Here is a 21,724-nt window from a genome sequence, read left to right on the forward strand (position 1 = left end):
CTGGGCCAGGGAAGTGCAGACTTAATTGCTCATGTCTAGTAAATGCCAGTACCCATCATTAAACAATTCTAAAGCATGTTTTCATAAAACTCTGCATTGTGCTGCCCAGCTTGTTTCTCTTTTACATATCCACAAATCTATGCCAACTATTAGGTGGTCTAAGAACGAACCTTATCGTCCATGCATTTATACATTTTCAGGAAATCAACAGAAGAACAGCACGATGCAGGATCTGAAGAAGTTGTTGTTTTATATGCAAAACATATGTAAAAAATCTGCGAATCGACAGACCAGGTTATCTGATACCTGCGGAGATAAACATAAAATGGTGCATAGTTACAATCCCAGCGTTAATTCAACCAACATCTGGATTCATTCGCTTTACACTTTTCTTCCTACAAAATGGATTTAAGATTTACAGTACAATCATTTTACAAGTAGATTTTTATTATAGATTTAAATATTTACAAAGCTAGCATCTTAAAAAAAAGAAAAAAGTGTCTCCCAAAAAACCCCCCTGAAATAAGGCATTTCGGTCAACATATTTTATGAGTGCACTTATTTTTTGTTACTGCATAAATATGTGTTATAGAAAAAAAAATTAAAAACAGAATACATCGTTTCTTTAAACATTATACATTTAGGGAATCAGCACATTGTTATTTACAAAATATTAGGTTTCTTTGTGGATAGAGAATATCAAACCAATTGATACAAAGATAACGCCATTATTTCTGCCGCATTCTTGAATTTAATTCATACATGAAGCGAAGCACTTTTTCACAGCATCCCTGTGATAGAAAAAAAAAGAAGAGAAATTTGTACGTTAAAAGAGGATCTACAGGAATAGGGAATAACATGTAAATAGTAGCAATCACACTTGTTTTATCTAGGGAAGTAGTCACTATAGTATATTAAAATGGTTGCCACCATCTTATATTGACAGAAACCCATCTTGGAATATTAAAAAGATAGGTGACTGCGAGCATGTGCAGCAAGCAGTAGGAAGCTTCCACCCACCGCTTCCATGTGCAGCAGTAGGAAACTCCCACCCACCGCCTCCATGTGCAGTAGGAAACTCCCACCCACCGCCTCCATGTGCAGCAATCAGTAGGAAGCTCCCACCCACCGCCTCCATGTGCAGCAATCAGTAGGAAGCTCCCACCCACCGCATCCATGTGCAGCAGTAGGAAGCTCCCACCCACCGCCTCCATGTGCAGCAGTAGGAATCTCCCACCCACCGCCTCCATGTGCAGCAATCAGTAGGAATCTCCCACCCACCGCCTCCATGTGCAGCAGTAGGAAGCTCCCACCCACCACCTCCATGTGCAGCAATCAGTGCAGCTCCCACCCACCGCCTCCATGTGCAGCAGTAGGAAGCTCCCACCCACCGCCTCCATGTGCAGCAGTAGGAATCTCCCACCCACCGCCTCCATGTGCAGCAATCAGTAGGAAGCTCCCACCCAAAGCCTCCATGTGCAGCAGTAGGAAGTTCTCACACACCGCCTCCATGTGCAGCAATAGGAAGTTCCCACCCACCGCCTCCATGTGCAGGAGTAGGAATCTCCACCCCACCGCCTCCATGTGCAGCAATCAGTAGGAAGCTCCCACCCACCGCCTCCATGTGCAGCAGTAGGAAGCTCCCACCCACCGCCTCCATGTGCAGCAGTAGGAAGCTCCCACCCACCGCCTCCATGTGCAGCAATCAGTAGGAAGCTCCCACCCAAAGCCTCCATGTGCAGCAGTAGGAAGTTCTCACACACCACCTCCATGTACAGGAGTAGGAATCTCGACCCCACCGCCTCCATGTGCAGCAGTAGGAAGCTCCCACCCACCGCCTCCATGTGCAGCAGTAGGAATCTCCCACCCACCGCCTCCATGTGCAGCAATCAGTAGGAAGCTCCCACCCAAAGCCTCCATGTGCAGCAGTAGGAAGTTCTCACACACCGCCTCCATGTGCAGCAATAGGAAGTTCCCACCCACCGCCTCCATGTACAGGAGTAGGAATCTCCACCCCACCGCCTCCATGTGCAGTAGGAAGCTCCCACCCACCGCCTCCATGTGCAGCAATCAGTAGGAAGCTCCCACCCACCGCCTCCATGTGCAGCAATCAGTAGGAAGCTCCCACCCACCGCCTCCATGTGCAGCAGTAGGAATCTCCCACCCACCGCCTCCATGTGCAGCAGTAGGAATCTCCCACCCACCGCCTCCATGTGCAGCAGTAGGAATCTCCCACCCACCGCCTCCATGTGCAGCAGTAGGAATCTCCCACCCACCGCCTCCATGTGCAGCAGTAGGAATCTCCCACCCACCGCCTTCATGCGCAGCAATCAGTAGGAAGCTCCCACCCAAAGCCTCCATGTGCAGCAGTAGGAAGTTCTCACACACCGCCTCCATGTACAGGAGTAGGAATCTCCACCCCACCGCCTCCATGTGCAGCAGTAGGAAGCTCCCACCCACCGCCTCCATGTGCAGCAATCAGTAGGAAGCTCCCACCCACCGCCTCCATGTGCAGCAGTAGGAAGCTCTCACCCACCGCCTCCATGTGCAGCAGTAGGAAGCTCCCACCACTTCCATGTGCAGCAGTATTACAGTCCTACCCAATTCCTCCATGTGCAGCAGTAGGAATCTTCCATCCACCGCTTCAATGTGCAGCTGTAGGAATCTCCCACCCACCGCCTCCTTGTGCAGCAGCAAGAAGAGCTGCCTCCATGTTCAGCAGTAGATTGCACCCCACCCAGCTCCTCCATGATATTTTGAGCAAACAATAGAAATACCTAGGCCAAAAAAGGCTTACCGTAATTATCACAAAAATGTTCTACATTTATAATTAGGCCGCAAAAAAGTAGTGCATGTGACAAATATACTAAGAGGTATTAAATATGAGAAAAGAAAAACAAAACTCCGTTCTGCTTGAAGACCAATTTAGACAATATTTTTTTTCCAAACTACCAATGTTATAAATTCTACACAAAAAAAAAAACAGTGTGTGTATGTACCTTGCAAATGGAATAAAAGAGAGGCTGTACCTAGAAAACAAAACACAAAAATTACTTAACACAATGCTGGCAAACTGAATAATAATAAATTTTATTTCTATAGCGCCGATATATTCCACGGCACTTTACATTTCAGAGGGGACTTGTACAGACGATAGACATTACAGCATAACAATAATCACATAGATCATATTCATAACAGATACCAAGAGGAATGAGGGCCCTGCTCGCAAGCTTACAATCTATGAGGAAAAAAGGTAGACACGAAAGGTGGGTGGTAACAATTGCCCTGATTGTTTGGACCAGCCATAGTGTTAAGTGTGTAACAGTACAGACACAGAGGGCTAATAGATGCATAAAGCATGTGTGAACATGATGCGGGGAACCTGGTTATGGTAAAAAATTTTGGCTGTGCCACACAGGGATAGAATAGGTTAATGCGCTGAGGCGATAGGCAAGTCTGAATAAATGCGGTTTCAGGGCACGCTTAAAATTGTAGTGATTTGAGACTAATCGTATTGACCTGGGAAGTGTATTCCAAAGAATTGGCATGCACTTCCAAAGAAGTGTATTCCAAAGAGTGTATAGTCTTGGAGACGGGAGTGGGAGGTTCTGATTATTGAGGATGCTAACCTAAGGTCATCAGCAGAACAGAGGGCACGGGTAGGGTGGTAGACTGAAACAAGGGACTACTGTCATATGTCTTACTGCAAGGTATTTTTGCACATTTGTCATTCTGTGATTTTTGTTTGTGTTTTGAAACAAGGGAGGAGATGTAGGGTTGTGCTGAGCCATGGAGAGCTTTGTGGGTGAGGGTAATAAGTTTGTACTGGATTCTGGAGTGGATGGGTAGCCAGTGAAATGACTGGCACATGGTAGAGGCATCGGTGTAACGATTGGCGAGGAATATGATCCTGGCTTCAGCATTCAAGACAGATTGGAGGGGGGAGAGTTTGACAAGAGGAAGACCGATTAGAAGAGAGTTACAATAGTCTAGACGAGAATGAATAAGAGTAACAGTAAAAGTTTTTGCGGAATCAAAAGTAAGAAAAGGTCGAATTCTAGAAATGTTTTTGAGGTGCAGATAACAAGAGCGAGCCAGTGATCGGATGTGAGGGGGGCGAATGAAAGTTCGGAGTCAAGTATCACCCCAAGACAGCGGGCATGTTGCTGGGGAGTAATAGTGGAACCACACAGAAATGGCAATGTCGGGTATAGGTACATTAGTAGAGGGAGGAAACACAAGGAGTTCAGTCTTTGACAGGTTCAGTTTCAGATATAGTGAGGACATGATGTTAGAGACAGCGTTTAGACAATCACTGGTGTTTTCTAAAAAGGCAGGCGTGATATCAGGAGAAGAAGTGTATAATTGGGTGTCATCAGCATAGAGATGGTACTGGAAACAAAATCTACTGAGTGTTTAACCAATAGGGGCTGTGTACAAGGAGAAGAGGAGGGGGCCTAGAACCGATCTTTGAGGAACCCCAACAGTAAGGGGAAGGTGAGAGGAGGAGGAACCGGCAAAAGATACAGTAAAGGAGCGGTCAGAAAGATAGGAGGAAACCAGGAGAGAACGGTGTCCTTGATGCCGATGGAGCGGAGCATGGTGAGGAGGAGCTGATGATCCACAGTGTTGAACTGCGGAGAGATCCAAGAGAATTAGCATGTAGTGACCATTAGATTTAGCTGTTAGTAGATCATTAGAGACTTTAGTGAGGGCAGTTTCAGTAGAGTGCAAAGAGCGGAAACCGGATTGGATAGGGTCGAGAAGCAAGTTATCAGAGAGATAGTGGATCAGACGTTTCAGGAGTTTAGAGATGAAGGGAAGATTAGAGACAGGTCTATAGTTAGCGGCACAGTTTTGGTCGAGGGATGGTTTTTTAAGTAGTGGATGTATGATGACATGCTTAAATGAGGGGGGAAAGATACCAGAAGAGAGAGAGAGGTTAAATATTTTAGTTATGTGAGTGGTAACAGCAGGGGAAAGGTACTGGAGGAGATGCGACGGAAATGGGTCACTGGTGCAAGTGGTTGGGCGAGAAGATGCATGGAGCCTGCTTACTACTTCTTCTGTGACTGGTTCAAAATCAGAGAGTGAGCTAGATGAGGTGGGGGAGGGAGGACAGTGCATGGTATGAGGTGATTGGGAGATAATTTCCTATCGGATCTGGTCAATTTTTTCTTTGAAGTAATTGGCCAGATCGTCAGCTCGAAGCTCAGTGGTTGGGGCCTGCACTCTTGGGTTGAGCAGGGAATGAAATGTGTCAAAGAGACGTCTAGGGTTATTGGATAGTGAGGTGATGAGGGTGTTGAAATAGGTTTGTTTGGAGAGGTGAAGGGCAGTGTTGTATGTTCTAAGCATAAACTTATAATGGATGAAATCTTCGTGTAGACTGGGCTGCAGGAAACGTGTTTGCAGGAAACGTGTTTGCAGGGTGTGCCAGGGTTTTTGCCGTCTGTGTCATGCTGTTGTATGTAAAGGAGGTGCAAATTCATCCAGGGCACTTTGAAGTGTTTCATTGTAATGCTTCAGTGCAGAATCAGGACATGAGAGGGAGGAGATAGGGGCAAATGAAGACTGCAAGTTCTTCATAAGTTTCTAGGTGTTAATGGCCTGTATGTTTCTATAAATATGGACAGTGGAGGTGACCTGAGCGGCCTGGCAGTTCTTGATAGAGAATGAAAAAAGGTTGCGGTCAGAGAGCGGGAGAGGGGAGTTTGTGAAATCTTCCACTGCACAAAGCCGAGAGCAGATCAAGTCGAGGGAGTTTCCGTCTTCATGCATTGGAGAATTAGTAAGCTATGAAAGGCTAAACGAGGAGGTTTGAGAAAAAAGGTGAGCAGCAGATGGGGAGAGGGGAAGAGCAATGGGGACGTTGAAATCGCCTATGATGAGGGTAGGGATGTCACAGGAGAGATCGTGTGGAAGCCAGGTGGCAAAATGATGCAGGAACTGATGGGAGGTGCCGGGAGAACGATACACCACCGCCACTGGCATGGAGAAGGGGGTGTAGAGTCTGACTGCATGGACCTCAAAAGAAGGGAAGACAAGTGAGGGTAGTTGAGGGATAACCTGAAAGGTACATTTTGGTGATAGGAGCAGACCAACGCCTCCACCTGCTCTATTGTCTGATCTTGGGGTATGAGAAAAGTGTAATCCCCCATATGAAAGACCAGCAGCAGCAGTAGTGTCTGACTGCTGGATCCGGGTTTCAGTAAGAGCCAGAAGGTTAAGAGAATTTGAAAGGAAAAAGTAATGGCTGAAGGAGAGTTTATTACACACTGAGCGAGCATTCCAAAGGGCACAATTGAGAGAGACAGGAGGCATGCAGGAAATATTAATAAGATTAGAGGGGTTTCTGAGTGTAGCAGTTGGGGGGTTTGACTTTCTATAACATTGGGGACGAGGGTTGGGAGCAATGTCTCCTGCGACTAGGAGAATGAGGAGAGAAAGAGTGAGCAGATGGTTAAGTGATTTGTGAGAGTGTCTCTGATGTTTAATGGTGGGACTGAAGTTCTAATCTTGGTAGATAAAAGGCATAAATATCACATTTATCTATAATATATAGAAGATGATCCTGTTTAGGTGTTAACTTCTGTGGTTGGTCTAAATGTCTCTGAGATGGGTGGGTCGCTGTTCCATTTTTGATAGATATGTTGTGTTGCACGAATGTATATATGTATTACAGACACACGCCCACCCAACAAAGAAGTACTGCAACCATCTCAGACATCTAGACTGACCAAGGAAGCTGACACCTAAACAGGAGCATCTTCTGATGAGAAGGGTTGAAGAAAAACACCAAGAAAGACATCCCCACAGTGGAGCATGGTGGTGGCAGCATCATGCTGTGGGGATGTTTTTAGCAGCAGGGACAGGGAAAATTGTTCGAGTAAGGGAGAAGATGGTGCGAAATACAAGGATATTCTTTAGCAAAACCTGACTCAGTCAGTAACTGATTTGAGACTGGAACAGAAGTTCACCTTCCAACAAGACAATAACACAAAGTGTAATGCTAAAGCAATACTCGAGTGGTTTAAGAGGAAACGCATAAATGTTTTGGAGTGGCCTAGTCAAAGCCCAGACCTTAATCCAATTGATAATCTGTGAACAGATTTGAAGATTGTTTTTCACCAGAGGAAACTATCTAGACAGCAGAGAAAAGTTGAATATCAATCTCCATAGAGGCTCTAAAGAGGACAGCCTTGAAGAGTGGAAAAAGATAGATGCTACAATGTGTTGGCAACTTGTTCATTCTATGACCTGGAGACTCGGTGCTGTAATAATACAAAACACTGGATGTAGTTGATTATGATATGCAATTTATTAATTTTGGATCAACTAATTCAAGGAAAACTTGAGATTTTGTAATTAAACATTAACCTTACTTTCAAGCTAAGGGCTAAAAAAAAGGTTCTATGAAACTCGGTTGTGACACTTTGGAAATTGTTCTTGTATTCAGCGATTGCTGGGAAAGGTGGAGGGGGTGGCTCCGTCTGATGGAGACCCTCAATGATCTCAAAAATGAGCCCTGATTGAATATGTGCACCTGCACTCCATTCACTCGCAATGGGAATGCCGCAGAGAGCTGAGTCAGGATATCATCTCCTATCCTAATCTTGATGCAAACCCTTTAAACTACCTAATTTTCAGTTCTATTAAAAGCCTTAAATAAGTTGTCTATTTCAATTTTTTACACTGTACAAAAATACGGAATTAAAACACTAATAAAACAAAATCAGTCATTTTTAAAGGCAGACCCAGCGGGGATGTCACGATTACAGCATGTCAGCACTTCCTGTAATTGAAAATGTCAACAAAGAAGGGGGAGCAGTGATTATTTTTAACACAGCTTGTCTATAGATTACAAAAAAATACTGAAAGTATTTCCATCCTATCTTTAGGACCTGCAATGAAAATTTAAAGGAGTGTCAACCTACACATGTAGCATAGTATATCCCAAAGCGTTATAAAAATAAATATCATACACTTAATCATTTTAGCCAATCATAGCTTGCCATTGGTCAATATGTATATATAACAGTCTACACATTCCTGTTAAAATGACAGATTTTTGTCATCTAAAAAAAATAAGATCATAAATGACGCACTTTTTCCCCAAAAAATTTTTGAGAAAAAAACAGGGGGTGCTTCTTATAGTCGGAATGGATGATACTTACACTTAGCATGGTGGCAGCAGGAGTTGGGCGATTCTTCGGGTGGTCCTGGTCCGAAGCTGCAGGGCGATGATAGTGCGGCAGTGCTCTGTGGTGACAGGGGCTCCGGCAACATTTCCTGAAAGCCTGGAGCCCCCACACTTCTATTGCCTCGATGCTGTGGCTTCCAGGAAAATGGCTGCCAGAGGCAGCGCATGCACAGATTGAGATCTCGGGATTGAGATCTGTGGCCTCCGGCGGCTATTTTCCCCGGAGGTCACAGCATCGAGGCAATAGAAGTGTGGGGGCTCCAGGCTTTCAGGAAATGTCGCCAGAGCCCCCACACCACCGAGCATCGCTGAACTTATCGCAACAGGCTGGGATCGAAGCAAGATCATCGCCCTGCAGCATCGGACCCCCGAAAGAATCGCCCAACTCCTGCTGCCACCATTGCTGCCGATTCCCCCCCCCCCGGAGTAAGCTGAATTCAGGACTGTAAGACGGACCCCCCTTTTGATGCATTAGTTTTTTTTCCCCATTTTTCATCTGAAAATTTGGGGTGCGTCATAGTCCGAAAGATACGGTATATAATCTTACCAAGAACAATAATAAAATATTTTCTACCTTTAAGATCACCCATAATATGCTCAGCTCAATTTAAAAATAAAACTTTTATTTTTCTTTTTCCACCCAAAAAAATTCAAAGAACTTATACAATGTAGTTGCACAAATATGTACACCCTTAAAGGGGTGGTCCGGTCTAATACGACAATGTGACGGCTAGAATACGACTAGAGCGTTTCTGACAAGCTCAATGCAAATGCATTTGCGAATCCTGAAACAGACTAGTCGGATTCTAGCCTGTGAGTGTGCATATTACATACTTGCAGTTACGTGAACACTGTCCCAGGTGCCGACACCGGAGAATTTTCACAGTGTGTGTACAGTGAGGATTCACAAATCTGTAGACAGAGTGACTGCAGACTTGTTTAGAACAGACCACCCCTTTAAAGAGGACTTTTCACCAAACTTTTTTATGTCCAGACACACAAGGTAAGCAGAATAAAGCTTTCCGTTAATCACACCCAGACCCACCAGGTCATCACTTTGCAGTGAGGAGATCAGACTGTGTACTGTTTCCCCAGCTTGCTACTGTTTGCTTATGATTGGTCAGGTTCAGAAAGAGAACGAAGTAAATGTGTGATAATATGCTAAGTGGGCCGACTAGTGTGGGGAAATGAATGCCGCATCGACTAGTCAAAGGATTAATTTACATATCATAAACAGACTTTAGAAATATATTATAACATGCGTCCAATTTTATAAAAGGACTTTTAGGCAGGGAATTTAGATAGGTAGACAACTGCTGGGGGTTCTGGAAGCACGAGGGACCTGTCAGATTCCCTTTAATGGAAATGCTTCTATAACATGAGCCTCAGTTCCAGCTGACAAAGGAGAGCCCCAAAGTATAATGCTGCCTCGATTAGAAAAACTTGATTCCAGCTCACCCAAATTCTTGAATTATGATTAAGACTGCTTAGTGCAGTCGAAACGTGTCGACTGGGTCATGTTGACCATGTAAATGTTTCTTTTGTACGCACTATATTTTCTATTGAAAACGAAAAAAGGAAAATCCAGTCCTGTGGAGCGGAACTCCAATTTTTTCTATTTTCCATAATGCTGCCTCCACCATGCTTGGCTGTGAGTATGGTGTTCTTTTGGTGATGAACACTGTTGGCTTTGCGCTAAACATACTTTTTTGAATTATGGCTAAAAAGTTCAGTCTTGGTCTCATCAGACCAGTATAAATTTTCCCACATTGTTTTGGTTGACATGACATAGGGTTTGATTTTTAACTGAATTTTACAGATTATAGGACATATCAAAAGATAGAAAAGTTCTGAAATGATTCATTTTGGTATGATTCTTTTTCATAAACCTTGGTATTTTAACGGGTGTCTAGACTTTTTTTATTGACTGTATGATAGATCTAAACATCCCCATGTTCCACTTCTCATTTTTTACTTTTTATTACCTGGTACATTTATACGAATGAACAGTGCTTCAACTATAGCACTGATGTGATTGAGTGTCTCTCAAAGAAAATATTACATAAATCCTATTTGAATGACTAGCTGACCATGAGTCCACCAGGCTTATCTTCACAATGGGGCACGACCTCTAGAACGCATCTTGATTCCCTCTGAAGGCATATGGAAAGTAGCCGAGATAAGACAACTTTATTTAAACTGGTTTCCTACGATAAACCAGTGAAAATTTGTGTGGGTAAACATAAGGAACTAGCATCCCTCATTTTGACAATTACTAGAGGTCCCAATAGACAGATCTTATATTTAATCACTTATCCATTGGATAGGTTGTAAATGCTTCAGGCTGGAATCACATTTTAAAAATCAAATATACAGATCAGCAAGTATCTGATGGACAAAAATATTAATTAAAAATTACTTACCAAGTCATCGCTAGAAACTGTAGGATACAAAACAGAAGTGCCAGGCCTTTCTTTTTCCACTTGAAAATAAATAAAAAACACAAAAATTTTATTGCTTGTCAATTAATTACAGCACATAGATCATGTGGCGATGACCACTCAATACGTGGGCAGCTGGGAAAGAAGCTGCAGTGACTTCTTCATCACCCCCGATACCTCATAAGGGATGGTAGTGACAAGTTAAGTGGTAACACCCCTGATGATATCCTGCTTCGGAGGGGGGTCGATAGAAGCCGCGAGAAGTGATTGCAGTGCTACCCTCCAGCGCCATCCCGTTTGAGACTCCCTTCAAACAAAATCCCACAGTAGGTAAAGTTAAAAAAACATATAGGGATTACCAGGATAGGGAGTAAACTAAGGAATTTTATAATGAAGCTAAGTAAAAAAGTAAAGGCTTAAAGACAGATATGTAAAGGCCTTTATAGGTAACGGAGAACCCCTCTAACTGCACTCATTCTTAAGATATCATTGGAGCCAACAATCAGATTATTATGGTATATCATACTTCAATGGGAAAACATTTATTAGATATAGGCAGTTTAAAACGAAAGGTCATTATGATCCTACCCCTGGATTAATAAAAACTGGATAATTGAGAACACAGATTTTGAAAAAGACTGTAAATACAACAAAAAAAAACCCTTCTGGAAAAGAGGACATGTCACCTGATTCATGCTGCTCAAACCACAGACCGCATGAACCGGAGCACGGCTGCGATTGCAGCTAGGTATGCATTTTCTCTGACATGCGCCAAGGTTCAGAAAAAAATATACTTTAGAGATCTGTCTAGGGACCATAGGCAGAGAGAAGATTACACCAATGCCGTCCCCAGACAGCATTTCCTGGCACTGCTCTAGATGATTGACAGGTGTGTTCCATAGCGGGAGACCCGTCAATCACCTTTAGCAGTGCTGCAAAGAGCCAGCTGGGGGCGGTGGCAGACTAGTCTAGCCTCTGGCCATGGTACCTAGCTGGATCTTCAAATGTATAATTATTCTGAAAAACCAGAGCATTTCAGAGAAATAAAAATATACCTGGCTGCAATCGTGTTGCCAATCTCAGATTTTTGCTGTTGCAGTTTGGACAGCATGAATCACATGACCAGTTGTATTTTAGCAGGATAGTCATTGTGCTTAGAACACATGGATTCTGAAGGCTGTGTGGTCATGAAATATGCTACATTTAAAGTAATGCATATATTAAAAGGCTACTTACCCAAAATACAGCGCACAATGTACAGACCAAGCAAAGCTGTTCAGGAGTAATAAAAAATGCAATGAACAAATAGGAGATTACTAGAGTACGGTTTACAGCTCCGTCATTTACCATTTAGGCTGTAGGATCTTGAAACTAAGCTGAAAGGTGGTCAGCAAATAGTGGTACGTGCCACCAGTACCTTCATCTACTGACAATGTTCCCTGGTGCTAGTGTAGGGATGGGAAGGTAAGTGAGGTCTCCACGTTATTTTCTATGCATGTGGACGTGAACAAGAAGTGAGGCATAGATGATCATCGCAATGACATGGCAAAATCGCTCATGCAATACTTCATGACTGGAAATACAACTAACAGGTTTACTAGTGGTGGATTCCAGGTTCCTTCACCTTCATTGCATAATCAGGAATTAGGACACACCACAGTATTTCCTAACCATCTCTGAAGGATCTTTGAAGCATTCGTTACTCACCAGCATAATTATTGTTGCAATAAGTCTGGTTGGCTCAAACATCTTTTTAAGTTGCTTAAGTGGACCCATAAGAAAACAAGTGCTGGAACGACATAAGGAAGAAGAATTAGAAATTGTAAGAATATAAAATCCTAGCCCCACATATTTTTGTGCACACTTCCTATAGCCGAGGACATTTAGCTGCTGTAAATGAATATCACAGTACCCGACTCTGCTGATTTAGGATTCTAGATCTGGTCACAGGCGGTCAATCAGCACTCCACATACCCAATGACTTGGCATCCACTGGGTTTTGCCAAGTCACTCAGTCTGATGAGCAAATATTGCTGTATTTGACCTGTCATGCCAAAAATGACAACCTATTAGACCCTCCGTTGCAAAAAAAAAAAGAGAAACATTACCCTGGGCCAAAACAATTAAAACTCATTAGACAATACATTTACATTTCCTATCTAGAGCCCTTTTCTTGTGCAAGTGAAATCAATGCCCCCCTTCTTAGAACAGCGACATTACAAGAGATCTGCTATGAAATACGGCAGCTACAGTACATACGGGTCTTACTCTACAATGGAGCTTTACTGCTTATTTTCATAATTGGAGGAAATACTTTTCCAGCTTAAAATCCAAGTTCACATACCCTTGCAATCTAATTCTGAACCCACGTTGTATCCTGTGTATGCAATTACTGAAGGCACAATTAAACAAAACAGCAAAGTCTAAGAGGTGGAACTCAGGAAGCAAAAAGCAAAGTACAAGTTGTTTATCCTTCTTCCCTCCTGTCAGGATTCACATCGGATAAAATTTGAACAATGCAAACAGGACTCAATGCAAACCTACAGCATGATGCAGAAACGATGAGTGGAAATGTCTATGGAGGATTGCAGAAGGCAAACAATTGTTAGTCATGCAGTTCAGAAAACGACAGAACTTATCTGTCACTCATTGTCATGTGGCAGGTGACATAGGTGGACTATGGAAATTTCAATGATAGTGATTGTTATTACAGCTGAATAAGCAATAACCAGATCCAGTCTACAAACATCTTCAAAATGCCTTCCCTCCCTTTCATAAACAGCTATATAATTAAAAACCACCCCAAATCCAAAACTAGTTTTGACATAAATGCTTAATTCTAATGCTCCTAATAAACTAATATAGTTTTTCTGCCAAATGTCATATTTTATGGCTTTCTGCTTTGCTTCCTGTCCCCGACACACACTCTGCACTCGCAGACATCACTTCCTCTTCAGGATCATCTGCTCCGTTCTGATTACCGTACATTTCCCATCGGTCCTTGTGCTGGGCTGCAAGCAGCCCCCCTCTAACTCAACCTAAGGGCTCATACTCAGCACTGTGAAAATAAAGGTCTGATTTCACAACACAAAAGTGGGACAAGTGTCATGCAAGTGTCATGCGATTTTCATGCAAGTATAATCCGATTTTGAACACTTAGAATCCGAATTACATGTGATTGCGATCCAACTGCAATGCAATTTTAACATGAGCATTAAAATAGAAAATTACTCTATGTAATTTACACAGTTTTCCAAGGAAATATTCAAGATATAGATATATATTATATATCTCGATAAAGAGAGAGATAAGATCCACAATATGCGCCAATTTTGGCACCCAGCCTCACTCTTCCCACTTGCCCAGGTGCGGCAGTAAAGTGGGGTGATGGTATTGGGGTTGCTGTCACCTTTGTGTTGTCAGGTGACATCAAGCCTAGGGGTTAGTAATGGAGATGCGTCCACCGAGAAGATAATCCATTTGTCCCACAACGGGTCTAGCTCCGCTACATCTAGATGGCAGGCTGTATTGTTGCATGATGCGACTATACAACCTGCCATCCAGCAGACACTGCCATTAGAACTCTTCCCATGGCTCTTCCCAAGACGCAAGTTGAACTGAGTTCATTGGCTGTGAACTCCTCCCTGGACCTGTCTGACGGCACCGAAAGCATGAGAACTTTCTCACGCTCACTGTAACGCGAGATAGGTGAAAGGAGTTCACCACAAAACGCTGAGCAAGCATACACAAGCTGAGTATCTCTGCTGGATGGCAGGATGTATTGTTGCATCATGCAACAATGCAGCCAGTCATCTAGATGTAGCAGAACGAGATGCGTTGCGGGACAAATAGATTATCTTCTCAGAGGACAGGTGAGAAATATGGTTGTTTATTTTTTTAATTCTATTACAAGGGGGCACTAGCTTCAGTGGACTGGGTGTTGACGTAAGTAAAGCTGGTTTGATTTAGATATACTGTGTTTAAAAGGAGTCTGTGTGATTATTTCAATTAAACGACTTTATTCTGGGGGTGTGTTTTTTCTACACCATCACTATTGGGTTACTAATGGGTGCACTTAATAGACACCTCTCCATTTCTAACCCCTGGGCTTGATGTCACCTGACAATACAAAGGTGACATCAACCCCAATACTATCACCGCACTTGCCACCACTACAGGGCAAATGGGAAGACCAAGAGGCTAAGTGACAGAATTGGCATATATTATGGATGCACCTTTTCTGGGGTGGCTGAGAACTGATGTTTTTTTGTCTGGGAGGGGGTCCATTATCCATGGCCCCTTTCTAGGACAAAATCAGCCAAAAACTATCTGCCTAACCATTGCTGGTTATTAATTATAGGGAGACTCTAAAAGAACTTTTTTGTGGGGTATCCATTTTAATAACCAGGAAAAGCGAAGTATTCAGCGGTGAGCTGATATTAATAGACGGGGAAGCTCCATAGGTATTACCCTCTTCCCAGGCTATAAACATCTGCCCCCAGCTGTCCGCTTTCCCTCTGCTAGTTAATAAAATGTCAGGGTACCCCACAATGTGATTTTACTGTACGCGGCAGATGAATTGCTGGCTTTTCAAAGGGCATGGGTGTGTAAAAATCAGACGGCACTCGCACTGTTCGAGTGCCGGGCAATTTTTTTTTATCACACCCATTGACTTGCATTCGTGAGTCTCGTCCGAGAATGCTGTGATTTTTTTGCTCAGTCCGATTTCAGCTGAGAAAAAAAAATGCAGATGAGCAGGGAGTACGGTAATGGCCAGAGTGCAATCCAATTTTTTATTTGATTGTACTCATCAGTTTTCCTTGCAGATGAGTGCGAGCCTTTCAGTTCTCCCACAGCTTAATCTTGCTACTCCAACACAGCCTGCGCACAGTCTAGGTTACCAGACAAACGTAAATTCTGCTTTGTTATTAAAGTTTTATATTACCGTATATATTCGCATATAAGCAGAGATTTTCAGCCCATTTTTTGGGGCTGAATGTCCCCCCTCTCGGCTCATCCACGAGTCATATACCAGGGGGTCAACGGGTTGTGTCAGGTCATACTTACTCCCTCCTGGCGCGGTCTCTGCAGCCCCCCTGCTTCTCTCGGTCTCAGGCTCCTTGCTTCAGCAGTCACATGGTACCGCTCATTAAAGTAATGAATATGCGCATATTTATTACTTTAATGAGTGGTACCACGTGACTGCTGAAGGAAGGAGCCTGAGAATGGGAGAAGCGGGGCTGCAGAGACTGCGCCAGGAGGGGGTAAGTATAAGCTATATTCACCTGTCCCGGGACCATCGCTGCGCACTGCTCTGTCCTCTCCGCGTCCTCTGTCTGTGATGTTCAGGTCAGAGGGCGCGGTGACGTAGTTAGTGCGCACTGCGCCCTCTGCCTGAACGTCACTGACAGCACGTGGAGAGAGGACAGAGCGACATGCAGCCATGGAGCGGGGATCAGTAAATATCGCCAGTGCCGGGGTCCTGAGCCAGCGGTGACATCAGAACCTGTCACCGCCTGCTCAGGACACCAGCACCGGGCCCCCAGAGACAAGAGGTGAGTATGTCATTTTTTTTTTTTTATCTGCAGTGGCAGCAACAGCAATATATGGGAGCATAATTATGGAGCAGCAATATATGGGGGCATAAACAATGGAGCAGCAATATATGGGGTCATAAACTATGGAGCAGCAATATATGGGGTCATAAACTATGGAGCAGCAATATATGGGGGCATAAACTATGAAGCAGCAATATATGGGGGCATAAACTATGGAGCAGCAATATATAGGGGCATAAACTATGGAGCAGCATATGGGGGCGTAAACTATGGAGCAGCATATGGGGGCGTAATCTATGGAGCAGCATATGGGGGCGTAATCTATGGAGCAGCATATGGGGGCGTAATCTATGGAGCAGCATATGGGGGCGTAATCTATGGAGCAGCATATGGGGATGTAATCTATGGAGCAGCATATGGGGACGTAATCTATGGAGCAGGATATGGGGACGTAATCTATGGAGCAGCATATGGCGGCATAAACTATGGAGCATTTTATGGGGGCATAATCTATGGAGCATCTTATGGGGCAGCATATGGGCCATAGTCTATGGAGCATTTTATGGGGGCATAATCTATGGAATATCTTATGGGGCCATAATCTTTATGGTGCAGCATATGGGGGCATTATTAACCTTTGTGCAGCAATATATGGGGTATATTTTGTATGGAGCATCTTATGGGGCCATCATGAACTGTATGGAGCATTATATGAGGCTCCTGTGTCAATATGGATATTCAAAAACATTTAACCTACTGATGTCTCAATTAATTTTACTTTTATTGGTATCTATTTTTATTTTTGAAATTTACCAGTAGCTGCTGCATTTTCCACCCTAGGCTTTTCCCAGTTTTTTGTGGCAAATTTAGGGGGGGGGGGTTGGATTATACACGAGTATATACGGTAATTTGTATCACTTAACTTTGAGCAGAATTAAGTCTACTTACTGCTAATACACGTTATGTTGGTGCATATTGTAACATTCTTACCTGTAGCAGCTAATCAAAACCATATATTTTACTGATTTTATATAAACATTATAAAGTAGTAAATCATATTGCTCCTGTTAGTCAGCCCTTGAATTTTGATCAATAGCTCACAAAACAAATGTCTCCACAGTCCACACACAAACAGTATGATTTCCCTACACATTATCACATCACCACAAAACATCACCACACAGTTATTATGGAATGATTAATGATGGAAGAGGAAGCTGAGGATACATATACCAGTCAGGTGGAGGGCGGCTGCGGGATGCCACTGCATAAAGCCCTCTAGCTGTCTTGGTCTGCAGGCCTCACTGGAACAGCCAAAAGGCCTGCATTTTGATCAAGTCTGGTATGGAATAAGATTGGCCACCATTTAATGTAATGAGAAATGTTTGACTACTGGCAAGTTGTAACATATATTGTCACACTCTGATATTCTTGACAGTAATTTACATTTATTGTTCCATGTTTTTTTTCCCCTCTTTTCTGGTACCCTTTTTTCTCAATAAAAAGTTAAGCAAAAAAAACAAAGCACATATATTATTGCTTTGATGTAGCAGCATGATAGGAATGTGTGTACTCTTTAGGCACTTTTGTGGTTTGTTTTTAACTTGGTTTTGTAAATAAGGCATAACTTTCTGTATTTGAGCATGCAGTCTGTAAAAGGTGTTCGTTACCTGGTTTGTTTGTTTTTACACCTTGGAAGCTTTTCAGATTTTGTAGTCATTTGTTTTTTTCAATTACTTTTAATAGCCTTATTTATTTTTTCAATCAAAATAGTCATATAAGGTCTTGTTTTTTTGCAGGAGGAGTTTGTAGTTTTTAATGACACCACGGACTTTTCCATATTATGAAATGAAAAATAATTCCAAGTGGGTTGCAATGGTGAAAAAAAATTGTTCTACCTTAGCTTGTCAGATTTTTTTTTTTTTCCATTGTTCATTCAGAAGTAAAAATGACCTAGCAACATGATTCTCCAGGTAAAGAATAATTACGTAAATACCAAACAGTGGTGAAAATTAATCTGGAAATTTGTTAAACATAAATATGTTTATTTTTCAAGTAATAGCAATGTGTGAGGGCTTGTTTTTGGTATGACACTTTTACTGATACCATTTTGGGGTACACACGACATTATTGATCACTTATCATTGTTTAGGGGAACTGCAGTAACTAAGAACTGCAAATATGGGTGGTAAATAGTGAGACTGCCGTGCGTGCAGAAAAACAGTACTTAGGTGGCTTAAACATGAATGCTTACCTAGCTAATGCAGCAATGTTCCCCAGTGTGTAGAAAATGGCAAAGAGCTTGATTCCGGCATTGGGAATCCAAAGTAACGCACTTCCCTGGAATGACAAAGTTGCCAAAATAATCAGAAGAAAAATTCAACTAAAGAAGTTGTTCCATGAACCACTAAGGCTAAGTGCACACGTACCGGAACTCTCGCGGAAATTACCGCGAGAATTCCGGAATTCCAGTCCGCGCGAAAATCGCATTTTAAATTCCCGCGATTTTCCCGCGGAAAAACTAGCATTTTGCAAGCGTATTTAGCTTGCAAAATGCTAGCGTTCTCCAAGCGATCTGTAGCATCGCTTGGAGAACTGATTAACAGGTTGGTCACACTCGTCAAACATAGTGTTTGACAAGTGTGACCAACTTTTTACTACTGAGGCCGCCTATGCGGCATCAATAGTAAAAGATAGAATGTAAAAAAAAAAAAAAAAATGGTGTTATTCTTACCCTCCGACGTCCCGCGCATCCGTTCCCAGTAATCCTTTGCGAAAATGCCCGCAATGACGTCGGTTCTCGCGGGATCGCGACGTCTCGCGGTCATTCGCGATGACGTCGCGCGAATGACCGCGAGACTTCGCGATCCCGTGAGAACGGACGCCATCGCGGGCATTTTCGCAAAGGACTACTGGGAACGAGAGCGTTAAGAGAAGCAGGAAGACTGCGCGGGACGTCGGAGGGCGAGAATAACAATATTTTTTATTTTTAAATTCTATTTTTTACAGGGATACGGTACCCAAAGCCCGGAGGACAGTCTCCTCTCCTCCGGACCGTGGGTACCATCCGCAAATGTTCTGCTTACTTTCCGCATGGTGTGCACAGCCACATGCGGGAAGTAAGCGGAACAATGCATTCCTTCGGGTGCGGGATCGCCGCGATTCCGCAAATTAATGAGCATGCTGCGGTTTTTACCGAGAAGCGATTCCGCCGCGGTAAAAACCGCAGCATTAGTACAGCATTGCGGAATCCCATAGGAATGCATGGGATGCTTATTTTTCGCGTTTTCGCGGCAAAATCGCGCGGTTAAAACCGCCGCGGAAACGCGAAAAAAACGCCACGTGTGAACTCAGCCTTACACTGCTCAAAAAATAAAGAGAACACTTAAACAACAGAATATAACTCCAAGTAAAAATCAAATTGTCCACTAAGGCTATGTGCACACTGAGTTTTTTGGATCTGCGGATTTTGTAGTGAAAACCACAGATAAATCCGCAGGACTAAAGTCCTGCGATTTATCTGCGGTTTTGCCCTGCGGTTTCACACCTCATAATGGATGACATGCTGTGGATTGTAAACCGCAGCAAAACCGCGCGGAAAAATCTGCAGCATGTGCACAGTGGTTTTTTTTTACATAGGAAATAAAGATACTGTACAACACAGCAGAATCTGCTGCGGACCCGCAGAGCCAAAACCGCTGCAGATCCGCAGAAGAAACCGCAGCGTGTGCACATACCCTTAGGAAGCAACTCTGATTGACAATCAATTTCACATGCTGTTGTGCAAATGGACAACAGATGGAAATTATTGGCGAGACACCCTCAATAAAGGAATAGTTCTGCAGGTGGGGACCATGGACCACATCTCAGTACCAATGCTTTCTGGCTGATGTTTGGTCACTTTTGAATGTTGGTTGTGGTTTCACACTCGTGGTAGCATGAGACGGATTCTACAACCCACACAAGTGGGTTACAAGTCTCCATTCCTCTGAGCTCATAATACATCAAGTCAATGACAAAAGCTCGGCGGACAGAGCTTATCACCAATCAAAACTACATCATGAAGCCAGGTAAGTCACATTGCAGGAATCAGGGTCTATTCCCATATTTTATGCTGCCCCTGAATGAAAAAGAATAAACCTGGCGACAGACTCCCTGTAAGAGCCACACTGTCATATCAGGTTGTTCTACTCCCAAGGTCAGTAGTATCCCCATCTGTGAAACAGCAAATGTTGACATTTTACTTCAGCACCAAGAGTAGTTTATAGAAACTGTGATATGCAAAGTCCTATAAACTACAACAGAAAGCACTGCACATGACGTGGCCCCCACCCCATCTTTCCTTTTCTGATGAAAGAATGTATGGTAGATTCAGTAGATATGTCACTAGTGGCTCACATAGTATTAGCTCTTCAGAGAAGCAATCAAGGTAAAGTTGTACATATAGTTTTGCTAGTGTCGGACCCAAGGCAGAGTTACCCACCTTGAGGCTCTCTAGCTGCAGCTGTCTGCATCAGGAAGATCTGGATGCCTATTGAAATTCTGTCTGTACCGTTAGGACACAAAACCAAGTCGCTAATGGCTTGACACCACAAAGACCTCATCGCCTGCATGTCGCGCCACACAGAAGCTTATGCACTTGTATTAGATCATGTTGGGTTGACTAGGATCCACTGTATTAGTTACAGCAGATTGCCCAGCAGCAGACTGCAAGGTGATATAAGCGTTTGAATGCAGAGAAATAGCTGAGCAAGTGGAACTGACGCCCCCATTATTATTAGACTGACTATGCGATACATATGGGGGAGGCTAAAATTCTGATTTCAAATTCCCAACCCTCTTATTCCCCTGGGACAGTGGTCTGCAACCTTCATTACCTTGTTAGCAGTATTCAACTTCTAAGAGTGTCATGAGCCACATCCAGAGCCTAAAGATCAGTTACAGAGAGCTGAAGCCTCCCACGAGCCTCACAGTAGAGAAACCTAGAGCTCTCATTGCCAGCGGAATAACAGCCAAAGCTTCCACATATAAATCACCCTGAGGCAGTATACAGTACCATACCATATTTAATTCATCTCTCCACCTCCAAAAGGTGGAGCATCCAGATCTGCTCCGCTATGCGAGGCAACTCACAAAAGCCACCATCTGGAGACCTGTTCTTCATTGCAGTTTCCTAGACCTGGTGCTAATGCACCAAGTTGGCAGAAAGTCGCAAGTCACATGTCACAGGTTCATGATCCACATTTGGCCCCTGAGCCACTGGCTAGGGATCCCTGCCATAGGACATAGGCTGCTGGCAGAGGGTCTCCCTGCTCCCCTAACAATCAAGAGCTTTCATATGTATTTGGTGGACATGAGAGAGATGACATTCAGCCAACAGCTACTTAAATAGGCACCTTCCCAACATCCACAGTACATGACTGACACAGGCTCTGGAGACCGAACCATACCTGGGAGATGACAGCTGTATTAAACAGACGGCCTCTGCCTGTAGCAGCAGAGAACAGAGGTCAGCTCTA

At 43.5% G+C, this 21,724-nt stretch overlaps 1 protein-coding gene across 3 annotated transcripts in view; it reads right to left on the reverse strand.

Moving 5' to 3' along the window:
• Positions 1-426: 426 nt before the first annotated feature.
• Positions 427-21,724, reverse strand: part of SFT2D1 (SFT2 domain containing 1) — a 75,757-nt gene continuing 54,459 nt past the window's right edge. For all 3 annotated transcript variants that reach the window (XM_073560202.1, XM_073560200.1, XM_073560201.1), the window contains exons 3-8: positions 18,460-18,545; positions 12,355-12,436; positions 11,884-11,919; positions 10,630-10,688; positions 3,000-3,029; positions 427-791 (exon numbers count right to left, since the gene is read on the reverse strand). In XM_073560202.1, the coding sequence (XP_073416303.1) occupies positions 752-791; positions 3,000-3,029; positions 10,630-10,688; positions 11,884-11,919; positions 12,355-12,436; positions 18,460-18,545 (333 nt within the window). In that variant the 3' untranslated portion in view covers positions 427-751. The remainder of the gene's footprint in view (positions 792-2,999; positions 3,030-10,629; positions 10,689-11,883; positions 11,920-12,354; positions 12,437-18,459; positions 18,546-21,724) is intronic.

Source organism: Dendrobates tinctorius, unplaced genomic scaffold, assembly GCF_039654945.1.
Source record: "Dendrobates tinctorius isolate UK_male_01 unplaced genomic scaffold, ASM3965494v1 ptg000293l, whole genome shotgun sequence".
NCBI lineage: Eukaryota > Metazoa > Chordata > Amphibia > Anura > Dendrobatidae > Dendrobates > Dendrobates tinctorius.